The 24063-nt window shown below is 47.1% G+C and overlaps 1 protein-coding gene across 1 annotated transcript in view; it reads right to left on the bottom strand.

The window, feature by feature from the left end:
- Window positions 1-24053, bottom strand: part of LOC126541261 (uncharacterized) — a 46312-nt gene extending 22259 nt beyond the window's left edge. Inside the window, exon 1 of the mRNA XM_050187965.2 lies at window positions 23947-24053. Within this exon, the coding sequence (XP_050043922.1) occupies window positions 23947-23950 (4 nt within the window). The 5' untranslated portion in view covers window positions 23951-24053. The remainder of the gene's footprint in view (window positions 1-23946) is intronic.
- Between the last annotated feature and the right edge of the window lie 10 nt (window positions 24054-24063).

The raw sequence follows: 24063 nt of genomic DNA, 5'->3' as shown, positions 1-24063 counted from the left end.
CGATACAATAATCTTAACGCACGGCATACGCTCATGAGTGTTAGTATTACTAACATAGTACCACGTATGCGCACGGGGATAATCTTAGGTTATCTATGCTTTGGCCATGTACCACGTTAGGGAAATTATAACGTAGCAGTCGTCTCCGCTAACCCATCTACGAAGATGCGTGTACATGTCGGTGTAATATCCTACACATCTTGTTAAACAAGCTAGCCGTGGCGGTGTAGTGGCTTCGGCGTCGCGCTGCTATGCACGAGGACGTGGGATCGAATCCCGGCTACGGCGGCCGCATTCGGACGGGAGCGAAATGCAAATTTGCACCAATGCACCCGCGCATTGGCTGCACGTTAAAGAACCCCAGGTGATCAAAATTAATCTGGAGTCTATCCCACTACGGCGTACCTCATAATCATACCGTGGCTTTCGCGCCTAAAACCACAGAATTTAATTTTTAATCCTGTAAACAAGTTGATTTATATGCTGAATGTAAGCCGATGAACGATATAGATTTCAGAGAATAGACCTGATATGTGACTGTTGTTATTCATTAAAACTTCTTTCTGGGCGAGTTGGTGCATACTTGACATAAAAACTGTTACAGCGCAAACACATGCAACCACAAGAATAAGGGACAGGACACAAGCGCTTGTGTCCTTTCCCTTATTCTTGTGGTTGCATGTGTTTGCGCTGTAACAGTTTTTATGTCAAATGTGACTGTTGGTTGCGAGGCTTCGTTGGTCTTTCATGAGACAGAAGGGAAGGGCCGCGTGCGCGTTCTCAATGCCAAAGGCATAATAATAATTCTGCGGTTTTAAACGCCAGAATGAAGACGAAGTCGGAGATCAAGTGATATGCCGCGGTTGTTATTCGCCTTTGATTTCAACGTTCTAATCAAAGGCGAATAACCTGTGAACGCGTGCCAAATAACGCCGCATCCTCTTTTTACGTGCTTAACTCGCAGTGTGAAAGTGGGCGATAGGTTTCGAAACCATCGATAGACGCGCTTAGAGCAACGCTCCACATATCGTAAGCAGATCTTGTCTCGTGAGTTTTCAGTGTCCCTTCTTCACCCCTCCTCTCGTCCCGCACGAGCGTTAACTTGCTCGAGGGGACAAAAAAAAAAAACGTGTACACGCGATTAGGAGCTCGAAGTAACGATGATAGTCTGGTCTGAGAGTTTCCCAAAAGCTCTTCTTGCGGCCGCGTTCTTTTTTCTTTTCTTTTGACAACGTGGAGTTCGTCCAAATGACAGCGGATCGCCAGGATCGTACAACGTCCCGCGCTTGGCGAGGTCGCGGGACCAGCGCCCGTAAGAAGATCAGAGCTGCCACGTTCAAATGCTTACACTGCGAATTTGTCCCCGACACGCGCTCGCTCGCGAAGGCGCGTGGCGCGAAGCGCTTTAATTGGCTCGGTTGGAACGGGATGAGAAAGCGGTGCGGTCGACAGGAGGAAGCCACTGGCGTTTTAACACGAGAAGCAGCGGAGAAGCGGAATCGTGCGCGAGGGAGCGGCAGGCGCGCCGCGATCGCAGTTGTCCCAGTTATGCCGCCCGCTGTGTTGGACGGGGCGCTGAATCGAGAGCGTGCCCCGGAAATACCGTATTCACTCCCGCACAACCAGCTAGTTTCCCCCCCCCCCCCCCTTTTGCCTAAGTTCTCGAAAGAAAAAAAATTATGTCCCATCTCATTGTTGGTATTTCAGCTTCGAACGTCATCGTCATCATGATTGAATCGAGTTTACTAGTTAACACATCTGATAAAAACTCAAAGAAAGGTTCGCTTTAATAATCATATAATTAATTTGTGGCAGTGGGTGACACCGCGGTCCTGCTGGTGTCGACAGGCCTCCGAAGAGAGCAGACAGGACACGTCGGCGATGTCTCAGACTTGGTTCAATCTGCCTCGGACGCTAGCCGGTGCTATAGCGCGCGGCGAGCGCAACAAGTGAGCGTCTGCTATTTCATTCAAGCCACGCCCAGTGCTGCTGCCTCGCTACAAATTAAATTGATTGACCTTTACTTTGACATGAAACTGCATATAATCCGTGTCTCATTCAGGCCTGTTGCATCGCTCAACATTTTTATCTTTAAATATAGAAATTCGTTTACAAATAAAATGTTTTCGTCCTGTATTATCATTGCATTACTATGACCTTTATTTGTTGGTTCATTTGTTTGTTTTTGCTTAGTTACACGTTTACGCCTTACCGAATTTTCCGTTGTGTAATCGATATGAGAAGTGCCATTTCAATGATTGCCTTTTTCGACCTCTTCCGTACAGACTGTAAAATGTATTGTTTCCTAGCACACAAGCTGTGTTACGTAAATCGAGCCAAGATTTTAAAAATGAAAGGCACGCCGGTAGCTAATTGAACCGAAGGCATACTATTCACACTGGTCCATAGTAATTCAGGCGATTTCTTGTTTTCTACATACCTCACTAACTGATTAAGTTTAATTACTCATCTTTTTAATTATTACCTGAAGACCCCAACTATGACAAGCAGATTTGTACAGCATCTTCAGAAACCACCGATCGAGTTATTTCCTGTACGATACCTCCGTGCCGGAATCGCAAACCAGCGTCAAGTCTATGGAGGCGCTCTTGCTGATGTTCGGGGTTGTCCCATTGTCGCGCCATAGATATTTTGATGGCGTTATGGAGCAAAGCGTTGATGTCATAGCGGGAAAAATTAAGTTTTATAATCTTCCCGTCAGTGTGCATCTTTCTTGCTTCGCGTCAGCCTGTTCATTTCCAGCCATTCCACAATGGTTAGGAATCCACTGCAGCACGATCGTATGCCCTGATTGAGACACCTCAGCAAGTTTCCCAAAGGAAAGATGAAGGAAAGAGAAAAGCAGAAGGCAGGGAGGTTAACCAGAATAACATCCGGTTGGCTACCCTACACAGGGAGAATGGGAAAGGGGAAAACAAAGATGACAAGGAGAGAGAGGAGAGAAGGAAAGAAGCAAATAGTTCGCTGACGCGTGTGGTCCAATAGTAATTGCACTAACAGTCACAGACGTTCACACAAGCCCGTCGTCCTCAAGAAGCACGAGGAGTAAGATCTAAAGTAAGGGATGTGCGTCAACTGGCCTCGCGGCTCCTTCGTAAGGCTTGTCTGCCTTGGTTCTCTTTGTATGTTTGACTTGGTTCTTCTTTTGCAGGCGAGTAGCAGGTCAACATAAGATTGCGACATTCCTTTTCTTGCGTCACGGAAGCAGTGAAATCTGCTAGTATTCGAGTTGAATTACGTGTGAGAAAGTGCGGTGTGTACGGCAGCGGACAACTTCGCAAACTCAAACTTAAAAAAAAAAATGAAAAGAAGGGAATTAGCAAGCTTCGTTTCTCCTAAGGGAAGTTTTGTTTCAACAAGGTACGCTAAATTGCCAAAGGAGGGCTCCGATCTTCGCAATATCCGCTTTTATTAGCGGGGCTGAAATGAAAAAGAGAGAGAGAGAGGAGTCAGCCGCGTGCATATTCTCGATGCCATGTCATCAAAGCTTCTTCCGCGTGCGTGCGCCTCTGAAAGGCTAGCGGGCAATCTCAAGCGGAGGCGCCAAGCGGTGCTGACGCAGCAGTTTGATTCTTCCGCGATGCGTGCGGCCCCGCGTTTACCCGTATTTTGCATTAAAAGCGCCTCCCTCGTGGGAAAATGAGCATCGCGTGCTCATTCGAACCCGTCTACGCTTCAGTTTGCGTGCGCTCCCACCTCTAGCTCTTCGTCGAGTGAAGACGTCTCGCGTATATATATTCTTTTTTTTTTTTTGCTTTCTTTCACCGGCGTTATACCGAAGACGTCGAACTCCGCGTGCGGCCTTGATTTTCACAGTTAATGTCAGGTCATCTCCTCAGGAGGCGGCCGATGTCTGCGCTTGATCATCGCAAATTGTTCAATGTACCCATGCGTATAGGCGGGCCAAGGTATACGCCGACAATTTCAGCACAGTTCCGCATTGATTTAGACACTGTAGTTGCAGGCGCAGTTGCGCAAGTAAAGTGGCAAATGCTCGACCAACAGAGCCAAAAAAATACTCCTTCATCGCACACGGCATCGCCTATCGCAAGCTCGCATTCACGAGACCACTCGCACACAGACAATTTTAGCAGCCTTAAAAGCGCCTTGTTTTTCCGATGGCTGTAACACCTTCATTCTTAAGGGGTGAATGATCGAATGAATGACGGGGACGTGTGAAGTTTTTCTTTCCGGCGAGGTTTTTTGTCACAAGTATAGGCGAACGACGGATAGCTGCGGCAAATGAAGCGAAAACTGCATGAAATCATCTTTGATATATATCGGTGCCGCACTCTCGTTTGATGTGTTTCGGTGCGCGCCAGGAGGGGGGGGGGGGTGCCAGTCGCGATTATCACACAAATTTCAACAACGGTTTTTCTCAAAGTAGGCGTAGTTTGAGCTAGCTGTCGCGTACCATAAAATATTTTACGCCCTTAAACGTTAGGGTGGTCGTCACGGGACAAACCAGCACCCTTAAGCGTGCTGTTTTACGCGTTTCTTAGGACCAGGTGGCAGCCAGTCGTGATAACGAATGTACCCTTCAGCGAAAGTGCTCGCTAAATCACCATGTTCTTACAGCCGAAACGCGTTGTATATTTGGCCACTGGTGTGGAATTCACAATGGTGTTTCGGCTGTAATAACTGGTTGTGAACTGGAGACTCGAGTACAAATTCATTAAGATGTTCGTTCACGTGAAATGTTCCCACTGATCGGGCGCCTTCGGTAGCAATATTTTCGTCATCAGCATTGTGTTTGCATTTTCAAAGGAATTAGCAGGACTGGGCTTCATTCACTTCGTACGCTGGGCTTTCATTTATTGGCCCAAACTTTCTATTCCGCCTTTACGTTCCAGTTAAGTCCTCTAAGCTGTTTGCTTCTCTAAGTTTTGTTTCGCTTAGTTGCAGCCACTATGCTGTAACAGTACGGAATGCTCTTCTTTTCCTTTTCGCATCCGTGCAAAGTAGAAAAGCAGTTTTTTTTTTCAACGTAGCAACCAGGAGGACGTTTAATTCTGACTGACTTATCTAGCTGGTTTCGTTAAAATCAGGTCATTCTCGGCGACAGTGAATTAGTCTTGATCATGGCCGAGGAAGTAATTAGTTTTGTTCAATTGACGTTAACAAAAGGCTGTAATGATCATCTAAAGAGTATTATCACGACTGGCACTATAAATGGAGCCAAGGTTGCTTACATAGTCCTGTTTATCCCCAACCTTTATTTGTTATTAACTGCAGCGCGACAGGGAGACGGACTACAAGACAGAACTGAACATACAGAGCGCTGATCCCCACCAATTCGTCCTGCTTTCAGTTCCTATGTCAGTAATTTTCGTTAAAACGAACTTCGTTCGACAAGAGCTTACTGTACATAACTACAGATCACACCTTTGAGAGAGAGCACTTCATTCGTATTCGAGCGATAATTGCATTTCACCCGTTGTCTTCGAGAAGAGTAGATAAATGATAAGGGACAAGCAGGATGGCTAACAACAGCCAGTTCCAGTCGGCTACCCTTCGCTGAATTCCTTATACTACTTATTGTACTACATTCAAAACACCACGAGACATATCGAAGGCCAACGGACTCACGCAACGGTATAGAAACGAGCCAACAAGCCCGACCGGCTTCTGTTATGGAATGCCGCGCGCAAGAAAATTGGGTAGCGAGGGAGAAAACAAAACCAAATTATTTAAAGGACGAGAAAGAGGGGGAGTAAATTGAGAAACAAGAACAACGCAACGCGCACAAGTAGTCGATGTGGAAGTCTGATACTGTATCCACCCGCGCCGCTTCCTTTCGGCGAAAATATGTTCACGTGCTCGACAAATGAGATGGACATTGCTGCCACCTTTATAAATAATACGCGTGGGGCGCACGCTTGCAACGCAGAAGCGTCTTTTCACATGAATGAAGAGAGAATAGATAGCGCTGCTTCTCTTGAACAGTTCTCATACTGCTTGGGCCCCAGCGCGGCACCAGATAATCAAACTAAAACGGTAGGCGAACAGCGGCTTACCGCTCTCTTCCCGTCTGCAGCTGTCGTCTGCAGTGCCGTCTGCCGCAGTCTGAATCTTATAAGCTTCTTACGGGATTTACGCCTTCCGACCGCAAAAGTAAGACGTAGGCGTTATAATGCCGAGGAGAGGTGCCGACTCACGGGTCGTCCTTTTTTTTTTTTTTTTTTGAGCGCCTGGATGTGCGAGTGATATTCTCTTGGGGCCGGGAAGCCCGCGTATTGATGCCATGCGCAAGCTAGGTAGTGACAAATCCGGGCAGTGCGATAAAACCAGTCGTGTCCCACACGTCACGTGGCTTTGGCATCTGTTTCGGGCATACTTTTCTCTGGAGTCATTTCGACGTCATTTGCGCATATCTAGTTTGCATATAAGAAAAAATAACTTCTAAAAGAGCGCCGGACACATGGCGACTCGTTAGCCTGGCACAAAAAAAAAAAGTTTAAGGAGAAAGACCAAGGCGTATTGAGACTCGAAAGGGTAAAGCTGAATCTTGATGAGTGCTCCGCAGAGAGCGGGCACTCATCTGCAATTTGCCTTCATCTTGTCGTTCTGCGATCGTGCGAGATTTAGTAGATTGTCGACACGACGCTAGTGCTCGGCACTTTCCTCGAAAACGCAAGCGTTGAAGTAAGGTCTCGCCAGACGAGTCCTCGCAGATGCAAATCGAAGCTCGTCATTAGCCTACTTCTCCACGACGTCCTCGATGAGGCGACCATTGGCTCTACCCATTTCATCTTTCGGTGGCTCCATTGCTTCGAAGTTTTCCCAGAATACGTTGTGATTGGTATTCGTCGCAAATGTTCGATCATGTGTTGGGCGAAGTTACGCTTTTTAATTTTTTTATGTATCCTACAGTATGTTCCTCGCCGGCTGCATTTAGATTTAGGAATTCACTTTCTCGTTTTTCACTAGCGCAGTTACATTTCAGGCACTTGTTGACCCATTTATTGTCCTTTTCATTTCACTCCGATCATCAATAGTGGGGCTTAATATACAAAATGGAGCAATGTATATCGTAAGATTGTAATTAAATACTGTACAGGTTCCGTAATACAAATGCATTCAACATGAAGCCTGTACAATACGAGTATCATTAGTATGAAATGTGTAACATGGAAACGTAATATAAGTTCACTTGCTTCGAGCTTACTAACTTTACTGCTCAGTAACGTAACACAAAGCAAAAAAGTGTGTATTCGCAGAGTGTCCGCAAGGCGGCAGTGCAAGTCCGACACGTAGTGCGAGTTACCGTACAAGTCATGGGCCTGAAATCCAACGTAATAAATCCTGCCCTGTCCCCGCCGTGGGAACAACGTTTTCCATAAGGTCCCGAGCAAATGCTGAGGCTTTTTCTTCAAAGACGGAAACCCTCTGGCATGAAGCGCGCCTCTGTTTCTGGGACGTTACGTTCAAGCACGCAGTGATGATTGTGCACGTCGCATCTTTCGTTCCTGTGCGCTTGTACTGGTGCTCTGGCCGGGTCGGTGCTCTGATGGTGCTGGAACGCGTGTCGCCTGCAACCTTTAGTGAGGACGGCATTCACGAAAGCGTGTATTTCGTCCGTTCTCAAAGGTGTTCAACAACACTCTTTTTTACACCTCTACTGCGTTCTCGTCTTTCGTACCATCTCGTCTTTCGCACCATATTGTGGTGCCGTGATTGAATGCGAAAGCCATCATAGGTGACCTTGTTTGAGTAGTCGGGCGAAGTACGTGGCCCGGCTGATTGGAGAAGAAAGACAGTATCATGCTGAGCCCGTCGGATACGACTACGTTGAGCGCGCCAGCATTTAAGCGATGAGGTCACGCTTAATGCTCTGTTTGACGCTTTTTGTTGCAGCCTCTGCGCGATCCATACGCCTCCAGCACATGTGGTGGCGCGCGACCACATGTGCGCGTCATTATGTGTCATTATGTGTCATTACGCGCCATTATGTGACCACATGTGCGCGCCACCTTCTCGCGCCATTTATAACCAGATTCCAGTGACCTTGCATCACAATCGGGGATCTGCATGCACTGGAAGCACTGCTTAGGGTGGCGACAACTGCAAAACATTAGCCGCTATTCGCCACCACATTTAGCTGGCCGCCACCATGTTGTGCTTCAAACTTGCTAGTAGCCGCGGCGCGTTGCTGTCTCCTTTTGTTATCCATTGACGTGCGCCTTTGTTTACTTGCGATTATTTTGATTTCTCTAAATTATATTTATTGCAATGCGCGTACGAGACCTGCACACGCTTTCAATATATATATATATATATATATATATTGGTGGCCAGCAAAGAAGGACAACAGGGAGAGCATATGACAAATTATCTGCAGTTCTTAATTGAATTAAATAAATGACAAATGAACGAAAATGAAAGTGGATGAAGAAACAACAGACCGCAGGTGGGATACGAACTCACGCCTTCGCATTACGCGTGCGATGCTCTCACTAATAGAGCTACCGCGCGGCGGCGCCGTTTTACCACCCACTTTCTGCCCCAGAAAGTAGATTACTTGTTTTTTTTTGCTTATTTGTATCCATTAAATTTATTTCTTTACAGTTTTTTGTAGCACGTAACACTTATGGAGCGTGGTGGCGCGCGCACGGTAGCACCATCTCGAGTCTGATAATTTAAAGTCCATTCAGCGTTGCCGTTGCTCGCCTCTTGCACGTAAAATAAAAGGGGTATTTTGGAAGCGTTCGTTAATGAGGAATGGGCTTAGCTTGTTGAAATGTAAGCTGAACGTTTCGTGGGTAGAGGCCGCACACGTATACTACTACATAGTATTTTGTAACGGGGGGCCATGTTTACTGAATAAATGTGAGTATACTAGCACGTCACCATCGATCACGGGTGTGTGGCCTGCCTAGGTGGTAGGAAGTCGGCGAAAAGCGTTGTAGAGCTTGCTCTTCCCTTCCTCTTCCCTTCCCCTTGCAACGACCAAACGACTTCAACAGCAACGCATGCTTACAGTCTCATGGGCAGCCTCTGTTGTGACGTATGTGACTGAGAGCGAGAAGCACGCGCACCGGTGCCGCGATCGAACTAATTTTCGAGCGCTCCCAAAAATAAATGCTCTGCACGTGAATTTTTTTGCGTTCTCTTTCGCGTTAGGCACTCGTCTTACACCAGCTCGTAATCTAAGGCCTCTAAGGCGCTGGCACATCAGTACGCAAGGCGCTCCTCAACTCGTTGCCGTAATCGCGTGAGCGCACATCTTTCACGGCTTCGAGCGTCGCCTCGCAAATGTTTGCACGCACCGTGTACGGTACACCCACCCGTCCGCCCCTTGCTCTTCTCCGCCTACAGCGTTAATCTTATAATCCCTCTTATCCGATTACTCATCCCCGTGCTGGGCAGCCAACTGCATAGTGAACTGCTCCGATCATAATCTCCCTGCCTTTATTTGGCACCATCTGCCTTGTAACCGTTCTCTCTCCGCAGCGACTGTGCGCGTACTCTACAGCGCTTTCTCGTTTACTTTTCCTTCGTATTCCAATCCGGGTAAATTAGGGGCATCGAACACGTGACCCGTGGCATCTTCGTCAGTATTAATCCGGATTAATTTAAAGATACGCCCGAAGCAGCGCTACGAAGCTTGAAAGGAAAAAAAGAAGGAATGAAGAAAGATAGCTGCTGAAATGCAATGAATGTTATTCACGAACGTGAAGAGCGTTCAAGCGAAGCGTCCTTGCGAGACGCACACGTTGGCATCACGTCTTTAGAGAACGAACCCGGCAACAAGGCGGTGCACGTGTTCCAGCTGATACAGTAGGGCAAAAAAAAAAATGCGGCTGAATTGGCGTGGGATGCTATCCTATTATTTACTTACTCGCATGCATTTTACTTCACCACCGTTAACTACCTCAGCTATCAAACATGATGCCACCTATAGCTGGCCGGCCGGCCGCTCTGAGCGGTGTTCTGTTCCGATGAAGTCACGTGGCAGTGCTTTCCGTCAAAACGGAGGTCGTGCGAGATCTCGCGAAGAAAGCTTACTGCCTCACCTCCGGCTTGGCAACTTCGATAGGTGTCTATATAACAACGCACAGTGCGTCTACGAGGCATCGTCAGTTGCAGGTGTTGCAGACTGCTACAAACACGAAGACACACTACCACGGACCGCGAAATAACATTTTGCCGACTCATTTCGATGAGACAGGCGATGTCGGCAGCTATTTTGCTTCAAGACGGCAAGTCGGGCCAGCTGGTTTGGATTCATTGTAAGGTTCGTAACAGAGCCCTGTTGTCATTTTTACCTTCCTTTTGCCCTTGCCTTGAGTTGCGCTGTTACGAACCTTACAATGAAAGCTATTTTGTTGTACTACCTTCTATACAATGACAGTCTGTCTTATTACAAAGCAATATTGTCGGAGGATATCCTTAACAAGGTTCAAAATGTATGAACTTTTCTAGACCCGAATATAATACGAGGGGCAGAGTTTAGTCCACGAAATGGAACAAAACGAAACAAATGCATTCCTTTTGTGATATGCGATTAAACGACACTTACTTTTCGCATACGTAAGAACTGGAAAGAGTTAGACTCCTCTAAGAACTGTTGTACTCGTTTTTAATGCACGAAGCAAAGTCGAGGAACTCTATATTGAGAAACAAGGCCTCGCATCGTATGAAAGAGTTCGCGTTATTCATTTCGCACTCGCGAGGAATGAGCAATACATTTAAATACGAATTGTAGACCAGGTAATCTTGCTCGCACTTTATAAACCACTTTATGCAAGCAGCACGATGCAGCTCCCTTGGTAATCAAAGCAGAGGTGGCCTGCTGAATTCTCGGACTTCGCGGTCACGAAATGTTTGCACGAGTCAATGAGACTTTACAGCCTCGAATACGTGCGCGTACTTTCACTCGTTTGGGTGTGTGCGTTCGTAGTATGTGTGGGTAGTCATCTCTTACCTGCATCATTCAGGACCTATCATGCTAGGCTTTCCACCCGCTGCCAGCTTCCGTTAAGGCCATCATCTCTTCTCGTCCTCGGTGCTTGCCACTTATTCCGAAGCGGACGCAAAGGAGAGCGTTGTACAGGATAGCAAAATGGCGACGAAAGAAGTGCGCGGCCGATACTTTGCGAGCGCTTCACGGTGCACCTTGGTGAAGAGTGCTTTACAGGCTGAAGTGTAAGCAGCGTATATTTCATTGGCGATGTCCCCTGGTCGTAGTACACGTGCTTATATGCTGCCTCACGGTGATTCGAATACCTGGAGCGTAAACCGGACCACTCTTCTCCGTCGGTCATTTTAGGGAATTTTTATTCTCCTTTGTACGACGTGGCTGCGTGGCTGGACGCCCCACCGAATTCTACGAGCATTCCACCCTCTGACTTGACCAATCAACGTCCCGGGGAAGTGACATTCCACGAAGTGATTGGCCTATACGATAGCTCGTTTTTGCTCTCCTCGGCATCGAAGACCTGCAGCACGGTCACGGTGTAGCGCTATGCCGCATCTTTGGAAAATAATGCCTGGGAACGGCCTAGCTTTGTGTTTTGTGATGAGCATATAGAATTGAAGCATGAATGGAATTGGTGAGGACGACCAGGACAGACAAGGAGAAGCGTTGCGACAAAAGTATAGCTATACGGCATGCACATTACAGTAACTTGAAGGGTATTTAAACGCAAGGGCATTACGTTGTGTACCGCACCTGTAATTACTACACGTAGGAGTTAGTAGAAAGAAAGAAGTTAACAAAAAAATCGTCCCGTTTGCTATCCTGCAGAGAGGTGGGGGAGGGGGGGTCTAAAGACAAAGGGGGAGAACTGCTGTGACGCAGTTGTTGGAACACTTCTATCTCGCAGACCAGGTGTTGGGGACCTCCAACGCGTTACTGCGATAATATGTATCATTCGTGCCCCTTGCGCTTTGACAGCGGGTTCCACGACCACCGCAGTAGTAGTCAACAGAGGCACCTTGTTATACTGCTCGAGGATAGGCTGCGTAGTTACACGTGATCGCCTCAACGGGTTTGCAAGGATGGTGAAGACAGCCACGGGCGTAGCTCTATCGCCCAAGCACTGCACGTGATGTTCGGAGGTCGCACGTCAGTAAGTGCTGCCCATTAGGGAGCTGGCTATTACTGTTATTTTGATTCTTTATAAATAATTAGAATAAAAGAATGTGAGACGCATGAGCTACCGCGCAGTTGTTCCCCGGTATCCGTCAAATGAGAACGTACTTCCTTGTGTTCTTTCAATTTAGCATGCTCAGATTAGCGTGCTTCAGTTTAGCGTAGAGTAACATTGTCACGTTGTAGTGGCGGTGAAGAACACAGTAGCGAAACTGTGAATCCCGAAACGAACTCTTTATTGGGAGAACCCGTGCCCACAAAAGCAAGTGACACTTAAAGCACAACGATAGCGGCGAGCGCAGTCCGCGATCGTCGAAAATCTGATCTGCGGGTCAAGCGCGCCGGCTTTTATACACGACTCGTCGAAGGTTCCAGCGTAATCGCTGGTGCCCGCACGCCTTCCAGAAAGTACTGCAAGGCTCGTGTAGCGCATACGTTCAGGTTGCTCAAGGTTCGGTGACAACAGACAATGGATAGAACCACCGATAACGTTCGAGAAACTTCCGATATGTGCAGGTGCGTTCTGCAGCGAGCGGTGACGTTTAACATTTGTTAGTCGGTGAAAAAGCGGTCACCGGACAAATAGTAATAAGTGCTCGTGTCAATATGTATATATTACGTTTACTCAGTATAGGTACAGACCACTTTGAAATATATATCCAGAAGTTCGCGTTCTGTGTCTGCATTCTGTCTCAGAGAAAGCTCCTTGTCTTCCGCGTTGAGTCTACGTCTCCTAACCTGATATATGTCCAGTAAATACGAGCATCTAGAAGCCACTTGTACCACTAACAAATAATTTATCCATTGGCATGAGCCTTTGAACATAATTTTATTAATACGCAGCGCAAAAGCCTATTAGATAGCTTTTCGTACCTGTAATTATTAGTTGACACACTGTCGCGCTCTCTGCTAGACCTACGCCGATACATTTGATTGTATAGTAAATATCGGCATTATACTTCATTTTGCAGCACCTCCATTTTGGTATGCATTCCCAAGGCCGGGCTGGTGCCAGAATTCGAGCCCTGTTATGGATTTATTTCGTTTCAATGTCTCTTGGCTGATATTGCTACGTTGTAGTGACAATAGTTATAATGAAAAAGTGAGAACTGTTCAGCTATGAGCTAAGAATGTAACTCTTTATTGGGAGAAGTTGCGCTCCGAAAAAATAAGCCGCACTCAGAGTACAACGTCAGTGGCGAGCACATTTGTTGACAGTCAGCGTCCGCTGTTCAAACGTGACTCATTTCAGAACAATCGTTGGTGCTCGCCTAAATTCGTGTATCTACAAGGGCACTCTATTGCTATTGAATCCGTGACAACACAAACATCTTTGGTTGCAGCATAGGTGTGTCTTTCACCGAACGATAACTTGATAACAGAAATAATCCGGTAAAAGAAATGCTGCAGAAATTCTGAGAATTGTCTACTAATGCGTGAGCGTTCATTGGCTCGGCTGTTACTTCGTTTTTGCTTACTTGCTTTTCCTAGCTTATGCAAGTCTACCCATGCATCGCTTTTCCAGTATGAAAGAGTGTTTGCGCATTAGTAGATAATGCTCAGAATGTCTTTCGTATGTTTAGTGGCTTGTGATGTCTATCCTGCTTAGGCCATATCATAACGTTCCGAACTCAATTCCATTCCTTACAATCATGGGATTACAGTGTTCTTTTATCGCTGCGTTCCGTGCAATTTTAATTTGTTACTCAGACAACCTGAATTTCTTCTGTGGAGGCTGGGAGCCTGCTTCTCCTCCGCTTTTAATGTCTCACTGTTCCTGTGTCGCCGTAGCTGCTTGGTCTTCGTCTCCGCCATCTTCTTTCTTTCTATTTAGGTGTACGTTAAAGAACCTCAGGTGGTCGAAATTTCCGGAGTCCTACACTACGGCGTTCCTCATAATCAGAAAGGGGTTTTGGCACGTAAAACCCCATAATTTAGTTTAATTAATTTTAATTATTTCTGTCTCTTCCGTGCTGGTTCGAGTGCACATTATTCCCTTTTAGTAATTTTATTTTATTTCTTTTCTATGTTATGACGTCAGCGCACTGATGTCATAATTTTTTTAAAGGCTACCGATCATCTACTATTGCAGTGTTATCACATCTACCAATCAGCTATTCTATCATCATTTTATACTCCGCAATCCCAAAGCAGGCTTCTTTGCACTTATACCAGTAATGCAAAAAAGTAAGCTTTCAAAGAGGCATGAGGAGAACGGTTATCTCTCTTATCTTTCTTATTTTTTTCTTCGTTTCGCATTTCTTCCTTATTAATTCGAGCGCTACCAGTCATCTACATTTACACTATTTTAAGGATTAAATGTTTTGACTTCCCTAATTACGCTTTCATTTTGCAGATAAAGGGTTTGACACTTTTCGAATTACGGACTGATTTTGCTGGGGTACTCGCCAAAGAACGCTTATACATCAACAACGGACACCTTTCCAAAACAAAATAACGTACGCATGACAACATGGTACATAGCTAAGAGCTCCTTGTTCTCAGTGAATGTCTCCTAGGTAATCCAAGACCTGTGCATCGGGGAGCCATGAGGCACGCAACTTGTACGAATTTGAAAAAAAGTTTGCACTGCCCTGCATAACGTGAGAAGATCATAATCGCAATAAGTGCCGAAGATCGCTGTCGGGTGCTCGAATTTAACTGTACCATGTGACTGTCAGAGTAACTGGATATCACGCATCGAGTGCCGTGGGCCTATTTTCTCCTGGGCGTTCTTCTAGCCGACCGAACGTACAGGCAGGCTACAGGGACGACATTATGAAACGATTCTTGACGTTTAGTGATGGCCATAGTTCGGAAACGGCCCTTTTGTCGATGGTAAATAAATCGCTCAGCACGAGTGAACGCCGAACGTTAGTGGGTGTGCTTTCGAAGCACGTTTCGGTATTCGACTTTGCGCATAAGGACAATATACCTGCAATCCCTGCGTCTCGAACGCGCCATACCATCAACACGGGTCCGGCAATTCCGATTAGACAAAAGCCATATTGTGTTTCACCACCAGAGCGCCAAATTATCAACGAACAAGTGCACGAAATGATGAAAAAGGGAGTCGTACAAGAGTCAGCGAGTCCGTGGGCAGCTCCAGTGATTCTTGTTAAAAAAAGATGGATCCTGGAGATTTTGCGTCGACTATCGCCGTTTGAATGCTGTAACAAAAAAGGACGTGTACCCACTCCCACGTATTGATGACGCAATAGACTGCCTTCATTCCGCCTCTTACGTTTCCTCAGTAGATTTACGATCCGGCTATTGGCAAATTCCGATGCATCCTGACGACAAGGAGAATGCCTTTGTAACCCCTGACGGGCTCTTCGAATTTAATGTGATGTCATTTGGATTGTGCAACGCTCCGGCGACTTTCGAGATATTTATGGACACTGTTCTGCGCGTCTTGAAGTGGAACATCTGCATGTGCTACCTCGACGACGTCGTCATCTTTGGCCGCACCTTCAGCGAACACAACTCGCGTCTGGATATTGTCCTGAACTGCATCAGAAACGCTGGTCTAGTTTTAAACTCTAAGAAATGCCACTTCGGAGACTGCCAAACCCTTGTGCTTGGGCACCTCGTCGACAAGGATGGCATCCGCCCTGATCCCCAGAAAACAGCAACCGTTGAAGCGTTCAGTGCACCGCGCTTTGTCAAGGAGCTCCGTAGTTTTCCGGGGCTTTGTTCCTATTTCCGCCTACTTATTCCTAAATTCGCCGACGTCGCGTATCCGCTGACATGCCTGCTACGAAAGGACACTCCCTTTGAGTGGACTCCGGAGTGCTACTCTTCTTTTCGTCAGTTGAAGTTTCTGCTGACGTCACGACCGGTTCTTCAACACTTCAATCCTTCAGCTCCGACGGCACTCCATACGAATGCCAGTGGAATAGGTATTGGTGCCGTCCTAGTTCAACGCTACGGTGACCGCGAACACGTGATCGCATATGCAAGCCGCTCATTAAATAGGCCCGAGCAGAATTACACTGTCACGGAACAAGAATGCCTCGCGGTAATATTTGCGGTTCAGCGGTTTCGTTCTTACCTGTATGGACGCCCCTTTATAGTGGTCACCGACCACCACTCATTGTGTTGGCTTGTGAATCTTCGTGGCCCTTGTGGCCGCCTTGCGCGCTGGGCGCTCCGACTGCAAGAATACAGTTTTACCGTCTCTTATAAGAGCGGTCGACGACACGCTGATGCGGACTGCCTCTCGCGTATGCCACTTAGCACTACGGACTGTGATGCCGACGACTTCGATCCCCTCGTGGCTTCTGTGTCGCCGCGTTTTCCAGACTTCGACTGCTTCAAAGCCGAACAGCGAAAAGACGATAAATTAACACCGCTCTTCACCGCTATGACCGCCTCGGCGACAGCAAACCATTTCTGTGTACGTGATGGACTCCTGTATAAGAAGAACTTTTTCAGCACTGGCGCACGTTTTCTCCTAGTGGTACCGGAGAGCCTTCGCACAGCGATTCTGAGTGCTATGAACGATGACCCTACGTCTGGCCATTTAGGTTCGGCGAGGACGCTCTACCGGATTCAGGAACGCTTTTATTAGCCTGGAATGCGGTAGTCTGTTGAGACGTATGTGGCCAGCTGCATGCAGTGTCAGCGCCACAAACGGCCATCTACTGCTCCAGCTGGTCTCCTGCAACCGATCCCGTATCCTCATTCAGATTTATGCGCCTACTAGTCGATCTTTAAGTGATTATACCTCGACATGAGTGACAATAAAACATGTGTCCGACGATTAAGATACTCCTTAATGCGAAATTTGCGCGCAGCTCGATTCGTGTTTTCATTTAGCGATATATTGAAGCAAAGAATTTAAGACCGAAATCACCGGCACTGGTCAGTGCCGGTACTGTCAGCGCCTTCGCAGAGGGAGGGGCGCCGTATGGGAACGCCGGCATGATGAGCGGCGTCGGATCCAGCTCTGGAGTAAGACGACGACGACGATGAATGCGCGAGCAGTGTCACGAGCGCGTTCGCGCACTCCGCCGAAAGACGCCGATGTTCACCCCAGGAACGAGCGCTTAGGAGCTGCGCTCTAAAAAAATTAAGTCCTTTTTCAAATTTAAATTTGTGTGTACTAAGGGATTAGTTGTAACTGGAACATGCTGTTCCGGGCAAGGTGTATACAGACAATAGCATATCACACCCCGCATCTTAACAATCGTTGCTCCCCAGCAATCAAACACCAATCAGCCACCCAAGGTGATAATGCGTGTTAAATGCGCATGTTCGCGCACCAGAGACGTCTTGATTCGCTGCCTTTTATGATCTGTCAAAAGAAGTCACTGCCTGCTGCCTTCGACGAGTGGCTACAAGCCTAAAAAAGGGTGGGAGTCCGCAGCAAAATGTCACTTTTTCTTGGGAGAAAATTTCGAGAGTCGTTCGCACATTGACGCCGTGCCCCTATCCGCCGTGGTGGCTTTGGCGTTGCTCTGCTAAGCGCAAGGGCGCGATATCAAATCCCGGTCGCGGTGGCCGCATTTGCATGTGGGCGAAATGCAAAAGCGACCCTGTGCCGTGAATTCGGTGCACGTCACATGAACTCCAGTTGGTCAATATAACCCGGAGTACCCCACTACTGCGCGCCTCATAATCATGTGGTTTTGCCACGTAAAAACTCAGAATTTAATTTTTAACGCCATGTCGCTCTGATATATAAAAGGGGAGCGCAGTGCATTACGAAGACGCGGAACATTTCAGTCAGCCGACTAAGAAAGCGCTCAGCTCAGTGTGTGTATATATATATAGACACGAAAATGTAGACTGCGCTTGCGTATACACTTGCGTGCGCGCGTGATGTACGTCACTTGTGGTAGTGGTGCCTGTCTAACGTAGGCAACAGCTTCGCTTTATTGAACTAATTAACGACGAGAAGAAAGGGGTTAACCGAGGGGCCCGATCTTTAATTACCATATCATAAGAAGCCAACAAACAAAGACACCAAGGACAACATAGAGGAAATTAGTTTTACTAACCAATTGAATTAAAGAAATGATAAATTAATGGCAGTGAAAGTGGATGAAAATACAACTTGCCGCAGGTGGGGAACGATCCCACCTCTTCGCATTACGCGTAATGCGAAGGCGCGACTACATTTATTACCCTGAAGAAATGTGTGCGCCGTTGGGTGTACGTCACGGACGCGTTGCATTACATAATAAGTTAGCTGCTTATTATAATAGTTAGTTCTTATGATAGTTAGCTAGTTAGTTAGTTAGTTAGTTATAGTTAGTTAATATATAGTAGTTATAGTAGTTATAGTTAGTTAATAGTTATAATAGTTAGTTCTTATAATAGTTAGCTGCTTATAATAGTTAGTTCCTCTGGTTTGAGCGGTCCATAAAGGAGTGACGCAATAAAATGATGTCAGTTAAGAGTAGCGCCTTGTCCTGTCGTCTTTCTTGTCTCTGTCGTTTTGCGCTAAACAAAGTATTCATGGATTCCCACCAACTAGCCCGCCAACGCATTGTGCTGAAGTTAGCTGCTCATGCATGCAGTACGCTGGGCCAATGCCTGAGGCAGCGGTCGTCGGTTGCTGCAGACGGCAACCGTGGAAAGGCCCAGATATCTATACTAGTAAAAGGCTAACGCTAACAGAGTAAAGAGGGCTTCTCCTCCAATCCAATTACCACACGGGGTATCAGACAAAGCGCCGACTTACAGAGAAGAGCTTAAAGTCAACGCGTCGTGTCGCAGAGAAAAAGTCACGTAGTCGCAACATCTCCAGTGTGAATATCAAGCGTACGTGTGGTCGGGAGCATGCAGATGTCGCGTACGCGTTACGAAAACGTGTTTTATGAGACAAAAATGGCGTAAGGCGGAACGAAATGCGTTTCTTTAGAGTGTGCCGCTGAAAATGATAGGCAAGAAGAGCTGCGTTTGAGAGTAGACGTTTGAGACTGCAACAAAATAAAAAAAAAGTGTCGCAATGACTATCTCTGTAAAGGGGTACGACCCGATTTCGAAACGGTCGCCGACACATCGCAGACGCGATGAAAAAGGGGGGAGCACATCGGCACAAAAGTTGAATGGTGAGACAGTGTTTGCTGGTGCGACCGACGAACAAAGCGCGCGACTGCCTGTGCAGCCGCTGCGGAAATGCACAGTTCCGTTGAGTTGGCCGAGCGCCGTATTTCATTTCGGAGACGGGCCAGCGCGACAGCGCCGCCAAGGCCTAACGCTCGAGCCATGTACGCTGCGCTGACTCCCTGAATGCACCGACATGTTGCGTAAGTGTTTGCGAACTTTTGCTCAAAGGTCAGGCGTTCCGAGCACTACCATTTCGAATATTAAGAAATGCTGAAGGGGAGTCTTCGAGCAACAGCTCAGCTCAGTGAGCTCGTAATGTTATAAGAGACAAAAAAGAGAGCAGCTTGAATGTTGGGGTCATAACTTGGTTAATGATACATGGCATTGCGCGAGACTCGTGATATGCGTAGAATATGAAGACTTCAACGAGAGTTGTAAAACAGATAACCGTAATTAACTTGCAGCAGGAGAATGGACACCAAGTTATGGGTAAATAGACTAACAGGGCATGGAACACGACAAACGTAATCAATGGACGGAGCACTCTCCACTCAGGTATGAAGCGATTTACATCAGAAAATCATCCCGCAAAACAAAAAAGTCGACACGGTTAGCGCAGGACAATAGCGTGTCGGCAGACTTTGGTTCTCGCGCATGACATTGTTTTTGTCTCTCTGCAGTTCCAGAGATGTATTGCCCCCGTTCTTGCAAGGGAGACGCAGGTCCTTTTCTTTTTGTTCGACAGTGGAAGTGGAGTCATCCTAGTAGCGGCGTCATACGCGGCAGCTGTTTCGAGGGAGAGCAACTGGCCTCGGGAGTCGAATCGACAGTGATGAATGCTATGTGTACACGATAGGTCCCCACATATCGACCATGCTTACGAGATTATGCTTCCTATATAAACGATCGTAATTAAATACCAATAACGATTCGCGAGTAAAATGACCTGCCAAATGACGTCTGGCAGCTCAGAAGCGTAGGACCTGCCTACACGCCAAGGCTCGTCGAGGCGGCGCCGTATGTGTGTGTGTGTGTGTGTGTGTGTTTATGTATGTATGTATGTATGTATGTATGTATGTATGTATGTATGTATGTATGTATGTATGTATGTATGTGTGTGTGTGTGTGTGTGTATGTATGTATGTATGTATGTATGTATGTATGTATGTATGTATGTATGTATGTATGTATGTATGTATGTATGTATGTATGTATGTATGTTCAGGCGTGGGTGTGTTTCAAGTGTGTTCTCCGGAGTTAACATCTGTGAGAAAAGCGTGCCATATGGCATATCTGAGTCTGGGCGGTGTCGTGGCATATACTCCCACTTGCTCTTGCCCCCCGAATGTCAAGAAGAGCGCTGGAACCCATTATTTCGTCTGTTGCAAGCTTTGATGACGTAATCAATATAGCCATGTTAATCTTTACTGCATCGCGATAAGATTTTTCTCACGGCACAATTATGCCTACTTCCGTCTCCATGGTTACCGCTACGGCCAGCTGTGCGTCACGCTGACGTCAACATTCGGGGCACTAATGATGGCCTGGCTTCTGCGATTCGCCATCGCTCGCGAGCCGCGCCTGCACCCTATTGGTCCACCTGCTCTGCAACGCCAAGGCTACAGGAAAGAGGGAAGCGGCTTGTGGGCGGTGTCTTGGGCAGACGGAGCGAAATGCGCACAAGGCCTAAGCCTAAATTTTCTTTTCGCGTTCGTCTCAGCTTAATGCATTCACTCCTGCCATCCTTTTCTTATTTTCTGTCGAAAGAGCGTACTGTGTCGCTCCTGTTCAAGAAAACAAAGCTTTAAAATGACAATTATGCTAAAGAAGAAGTCATAAGGCGTAGACCACGTTGCGTGGTGTAGACGGGACTGCGTACAACCACCAAGGAAGCACTTAATGAATAGTGCTCTTCGCAATGCATCTGAGCTTGTAATTGTTCCTAATTATGGTTTTAGCGAGTGGGTCATGGCAGTACGCTCTTTGATCTTTTCGATACGTCTGGACGTGCTGCCCTTTTGCCTCTTCAAGCCGTGGCCCTAAGTATGATACGGCAAAAAAGAATTTCCGCTGCAGGGGACAGCAGCACTTGGCTTATCTCGAGATCCGTGCAAAAAATTATGGCCTGCTGCTCGTTAATGTGGACACTTTTGCGATGATATAGCTTCTACCGGCCCATGCAGAAGGTCCGGAAATCAACTGTCTATTTGGAAAAAGAAATATTGCCACTTATGTGAGCAGTACAATCTATATCGTAACATAATCGTTGTCGTAGACCAGTGGAATCGACAGTTTGTATCATATGCACTCTAAAGCGAACGACAAAAGTCACAAAGCCAGTGACGCCATTATAAGCTGACGGCGAACTTCTAAAATTGCGCGACGTATTTCAGTGCGTTTCGACACAGTGCTACCCGCTACGTCACCCGCTACGAAGTGTCGAGACTCTGACTCGACGTTATAAGCGACATTACATTGTGAGGTGGGGCGATACAGCAGCTCTATCGTCCCAAGCGGCAGTGCCCTCGATATATTCAATGGGAGCACGAATACGATATGTTGTGGCAGGCGTTTCAGCGCGCTCTTTGAGGAAAAATGGCGGAAAGCTGCGCCGACTTACGACGAAGGTTTAGGCTTATGCATAACATTAAGGCGACGTAAATGTATAAAGGTTTATAGCGCAAAGCTCGCGTAGTTTCGCCGAAGACCGGCTCGTAATTTTGTGGATTATTAGACATATAAAGCAGGCTCTGACATTCGGAACGCCCTTTAACCGCGTTTCTGTTGCGGCAATCCGCTTTCAACAACGGAGGCGATGGTCAGCATGCGCAGTGCATCTGCACAACTCGCGCGCATATGAAACAAGTATTGCAGAGACCAAATGCAAAGAAAGGCTTTGGCAGCAGTAGCTGTCCCTATAACAAATACGACAGAGATGGCGACGTCGGCACGGCAACGACTATAGCAATGTCGTATATGTAATGACGGTGACGACATCTGCGAAGACATTTTGACGGATCACATGCCGTTTACCCGGTCCTAATTGCAAGGTACAACGAGTGCTTTCTTTTCAGACATTTTTACACGGGCCAACGAAATTATAATGGTCAATAATGGTTATAATAAACAAGATGACGTTACCACGACAGACTTCCCGAAAGCTACAGCAGGGGTACCTTTAAACAGTATGACTGTGTACATTAACTTCGTCGCGTACGGTGTAAATTCAACGTTGGGGCCTTGTAGTAACGGTCAAGGGCTTGCTCCGCACGAAGGTGCGCTTCCTCTACATTAAAGAACTGTAGTTATAGTATATTTTTTTGAAGAACGACGTGGAATGCAACGCGCGGTTTGTGAAGCACGCGCACTCGCGGCACATACGTTCAGCACCCATGGCGTAGAATGTGACTCCTCCTGAAGAGGATCTCTTTCGTCGAAAAGGACTCTGGCGACTTGAGCAATCCCATCCGTTGTGCAAGTTCGATATACGTAGATACAACTTTAGTCTTGATACTGCAGAAAAAAAAATTTTGTTTCCACGGACAAGATTTTCAATGTAAGGGAAGTCATTGTTTCCAATTGTTCAAATAAGATAGTCTGCTGCATCTCAGGGCCATCAAGACCACTAGGTTCCGCAACCGTCCTATGCGGTATCGTTGGCGTCAAGCTTTCGGTACCAACATCTGTCTCAGACGGTGAACACTGCGGATCGACATCTGCAGAAGCTTTCTTGTTGAAGGAACCAATATGCAGTAAGAACATTCAAAAACGTTCGTGTATACCGTTCTTCTTTGGGTGAACGTTAAAGAACCCCGAGGCTGTCGAGTCCAATCCGGAGCCTCCCACAATATAGCGTCTGTCATAACCCCGAGTGCCACCTTGGGACGTTAAACGTCGTAATTTAATGCTAGTTATTGGAAGCACACGCATGGAAAGGGTCCATACATGCGACACTCACCATTTCTGTTTAGAAGCTCCCGCATAACTCGTACCATATTGCTCTTGCCAGTAGCCGACTTGCAATACGATGACGCTCATTTCGTCAGCTTTGTGACGTCGACTTGTCGTTGCTGTCTAAGTATATCGACGGCATCAACTATACGCGTGCCTTTTGTTAAAGAGTGCCACTTGCGGATGCTTCTCGCATGGACTGGACTGAACTGGAAAACTTTATTATTGTTCTGCATCCATTTACAGCAACGAACACGTTGCGTCAGCACGATTGCATTTCATCTAGCGCGAGAAACGTTTAGCCTCTCGCAGCACCTTTCTCCAGAAAAGCAGGGAAATAATGTGAGTCAGTATAAAGGGTGCCTACAAGTAATAGCCACAAGTAGTTCTTCTTTTTCGACATTAGAAATATTTGAAAACCGCCGCGAAATATGCGGTGTGTTCCAATTGTGGCATGTGGCCACGGGCGGCACAGACCTATCTATAAGCACCAATACACGCCTTCCTTTCACATCAAAACGGCAATGGTCTCTGCTCGCGGTAAGGTGAAGCGAAAGCTAGAGGTTCCTTTTCTTTTTCCTTTCCCACAATATTAAGACACGCATATATCGTATTTTTCGCTAAGAACGACGCGCTTGCCTTCCAACCCGTCAGCGCCGCCTAATCGGCCCACTCCAGCCGTCACCTCTCGACCCCGTCTGTCGCGGCTGTAGTTTCTCGTTACGACCTCCGGATTCACAGACGGGACCCGAATCCCCATTGGCATCCGGATCGACGCCGCCGTCCCGAAACCCTTCGCGTGGAAGAAGAGAGCTCACCCATTGTCGTCGTGCAGTCAAGCGTCCCGTCCGAGGATCGACGTGGAGAAAACTTCCCGCCGGGGGCCTCCTTATATCGGACCGCGGGACGGCCCGCCCGCCCGCGCGCCCGTCACG

Source organism: Dermacentor andersoni, chromosome 2 (genome assembly GCF_023375885.2).
Source record: "Dermacentor andersoni chromosome 2, qqDerAnde1_hic_scaffold, whole genome shotgun sequence".
In the NCBI taxonomy this organism is placed as follows: domain Eukaryota; kingdom Metazoa; phylum Arthropoda; class Arachnida; order Ixodida; family Ixodidae; genus Dermacentor; species Dermacentor andersoni.
Note: the sequence above shows the minus strand (reverse complement) of the source record. Positions and strands in the feature narration are given on the sequence as shown.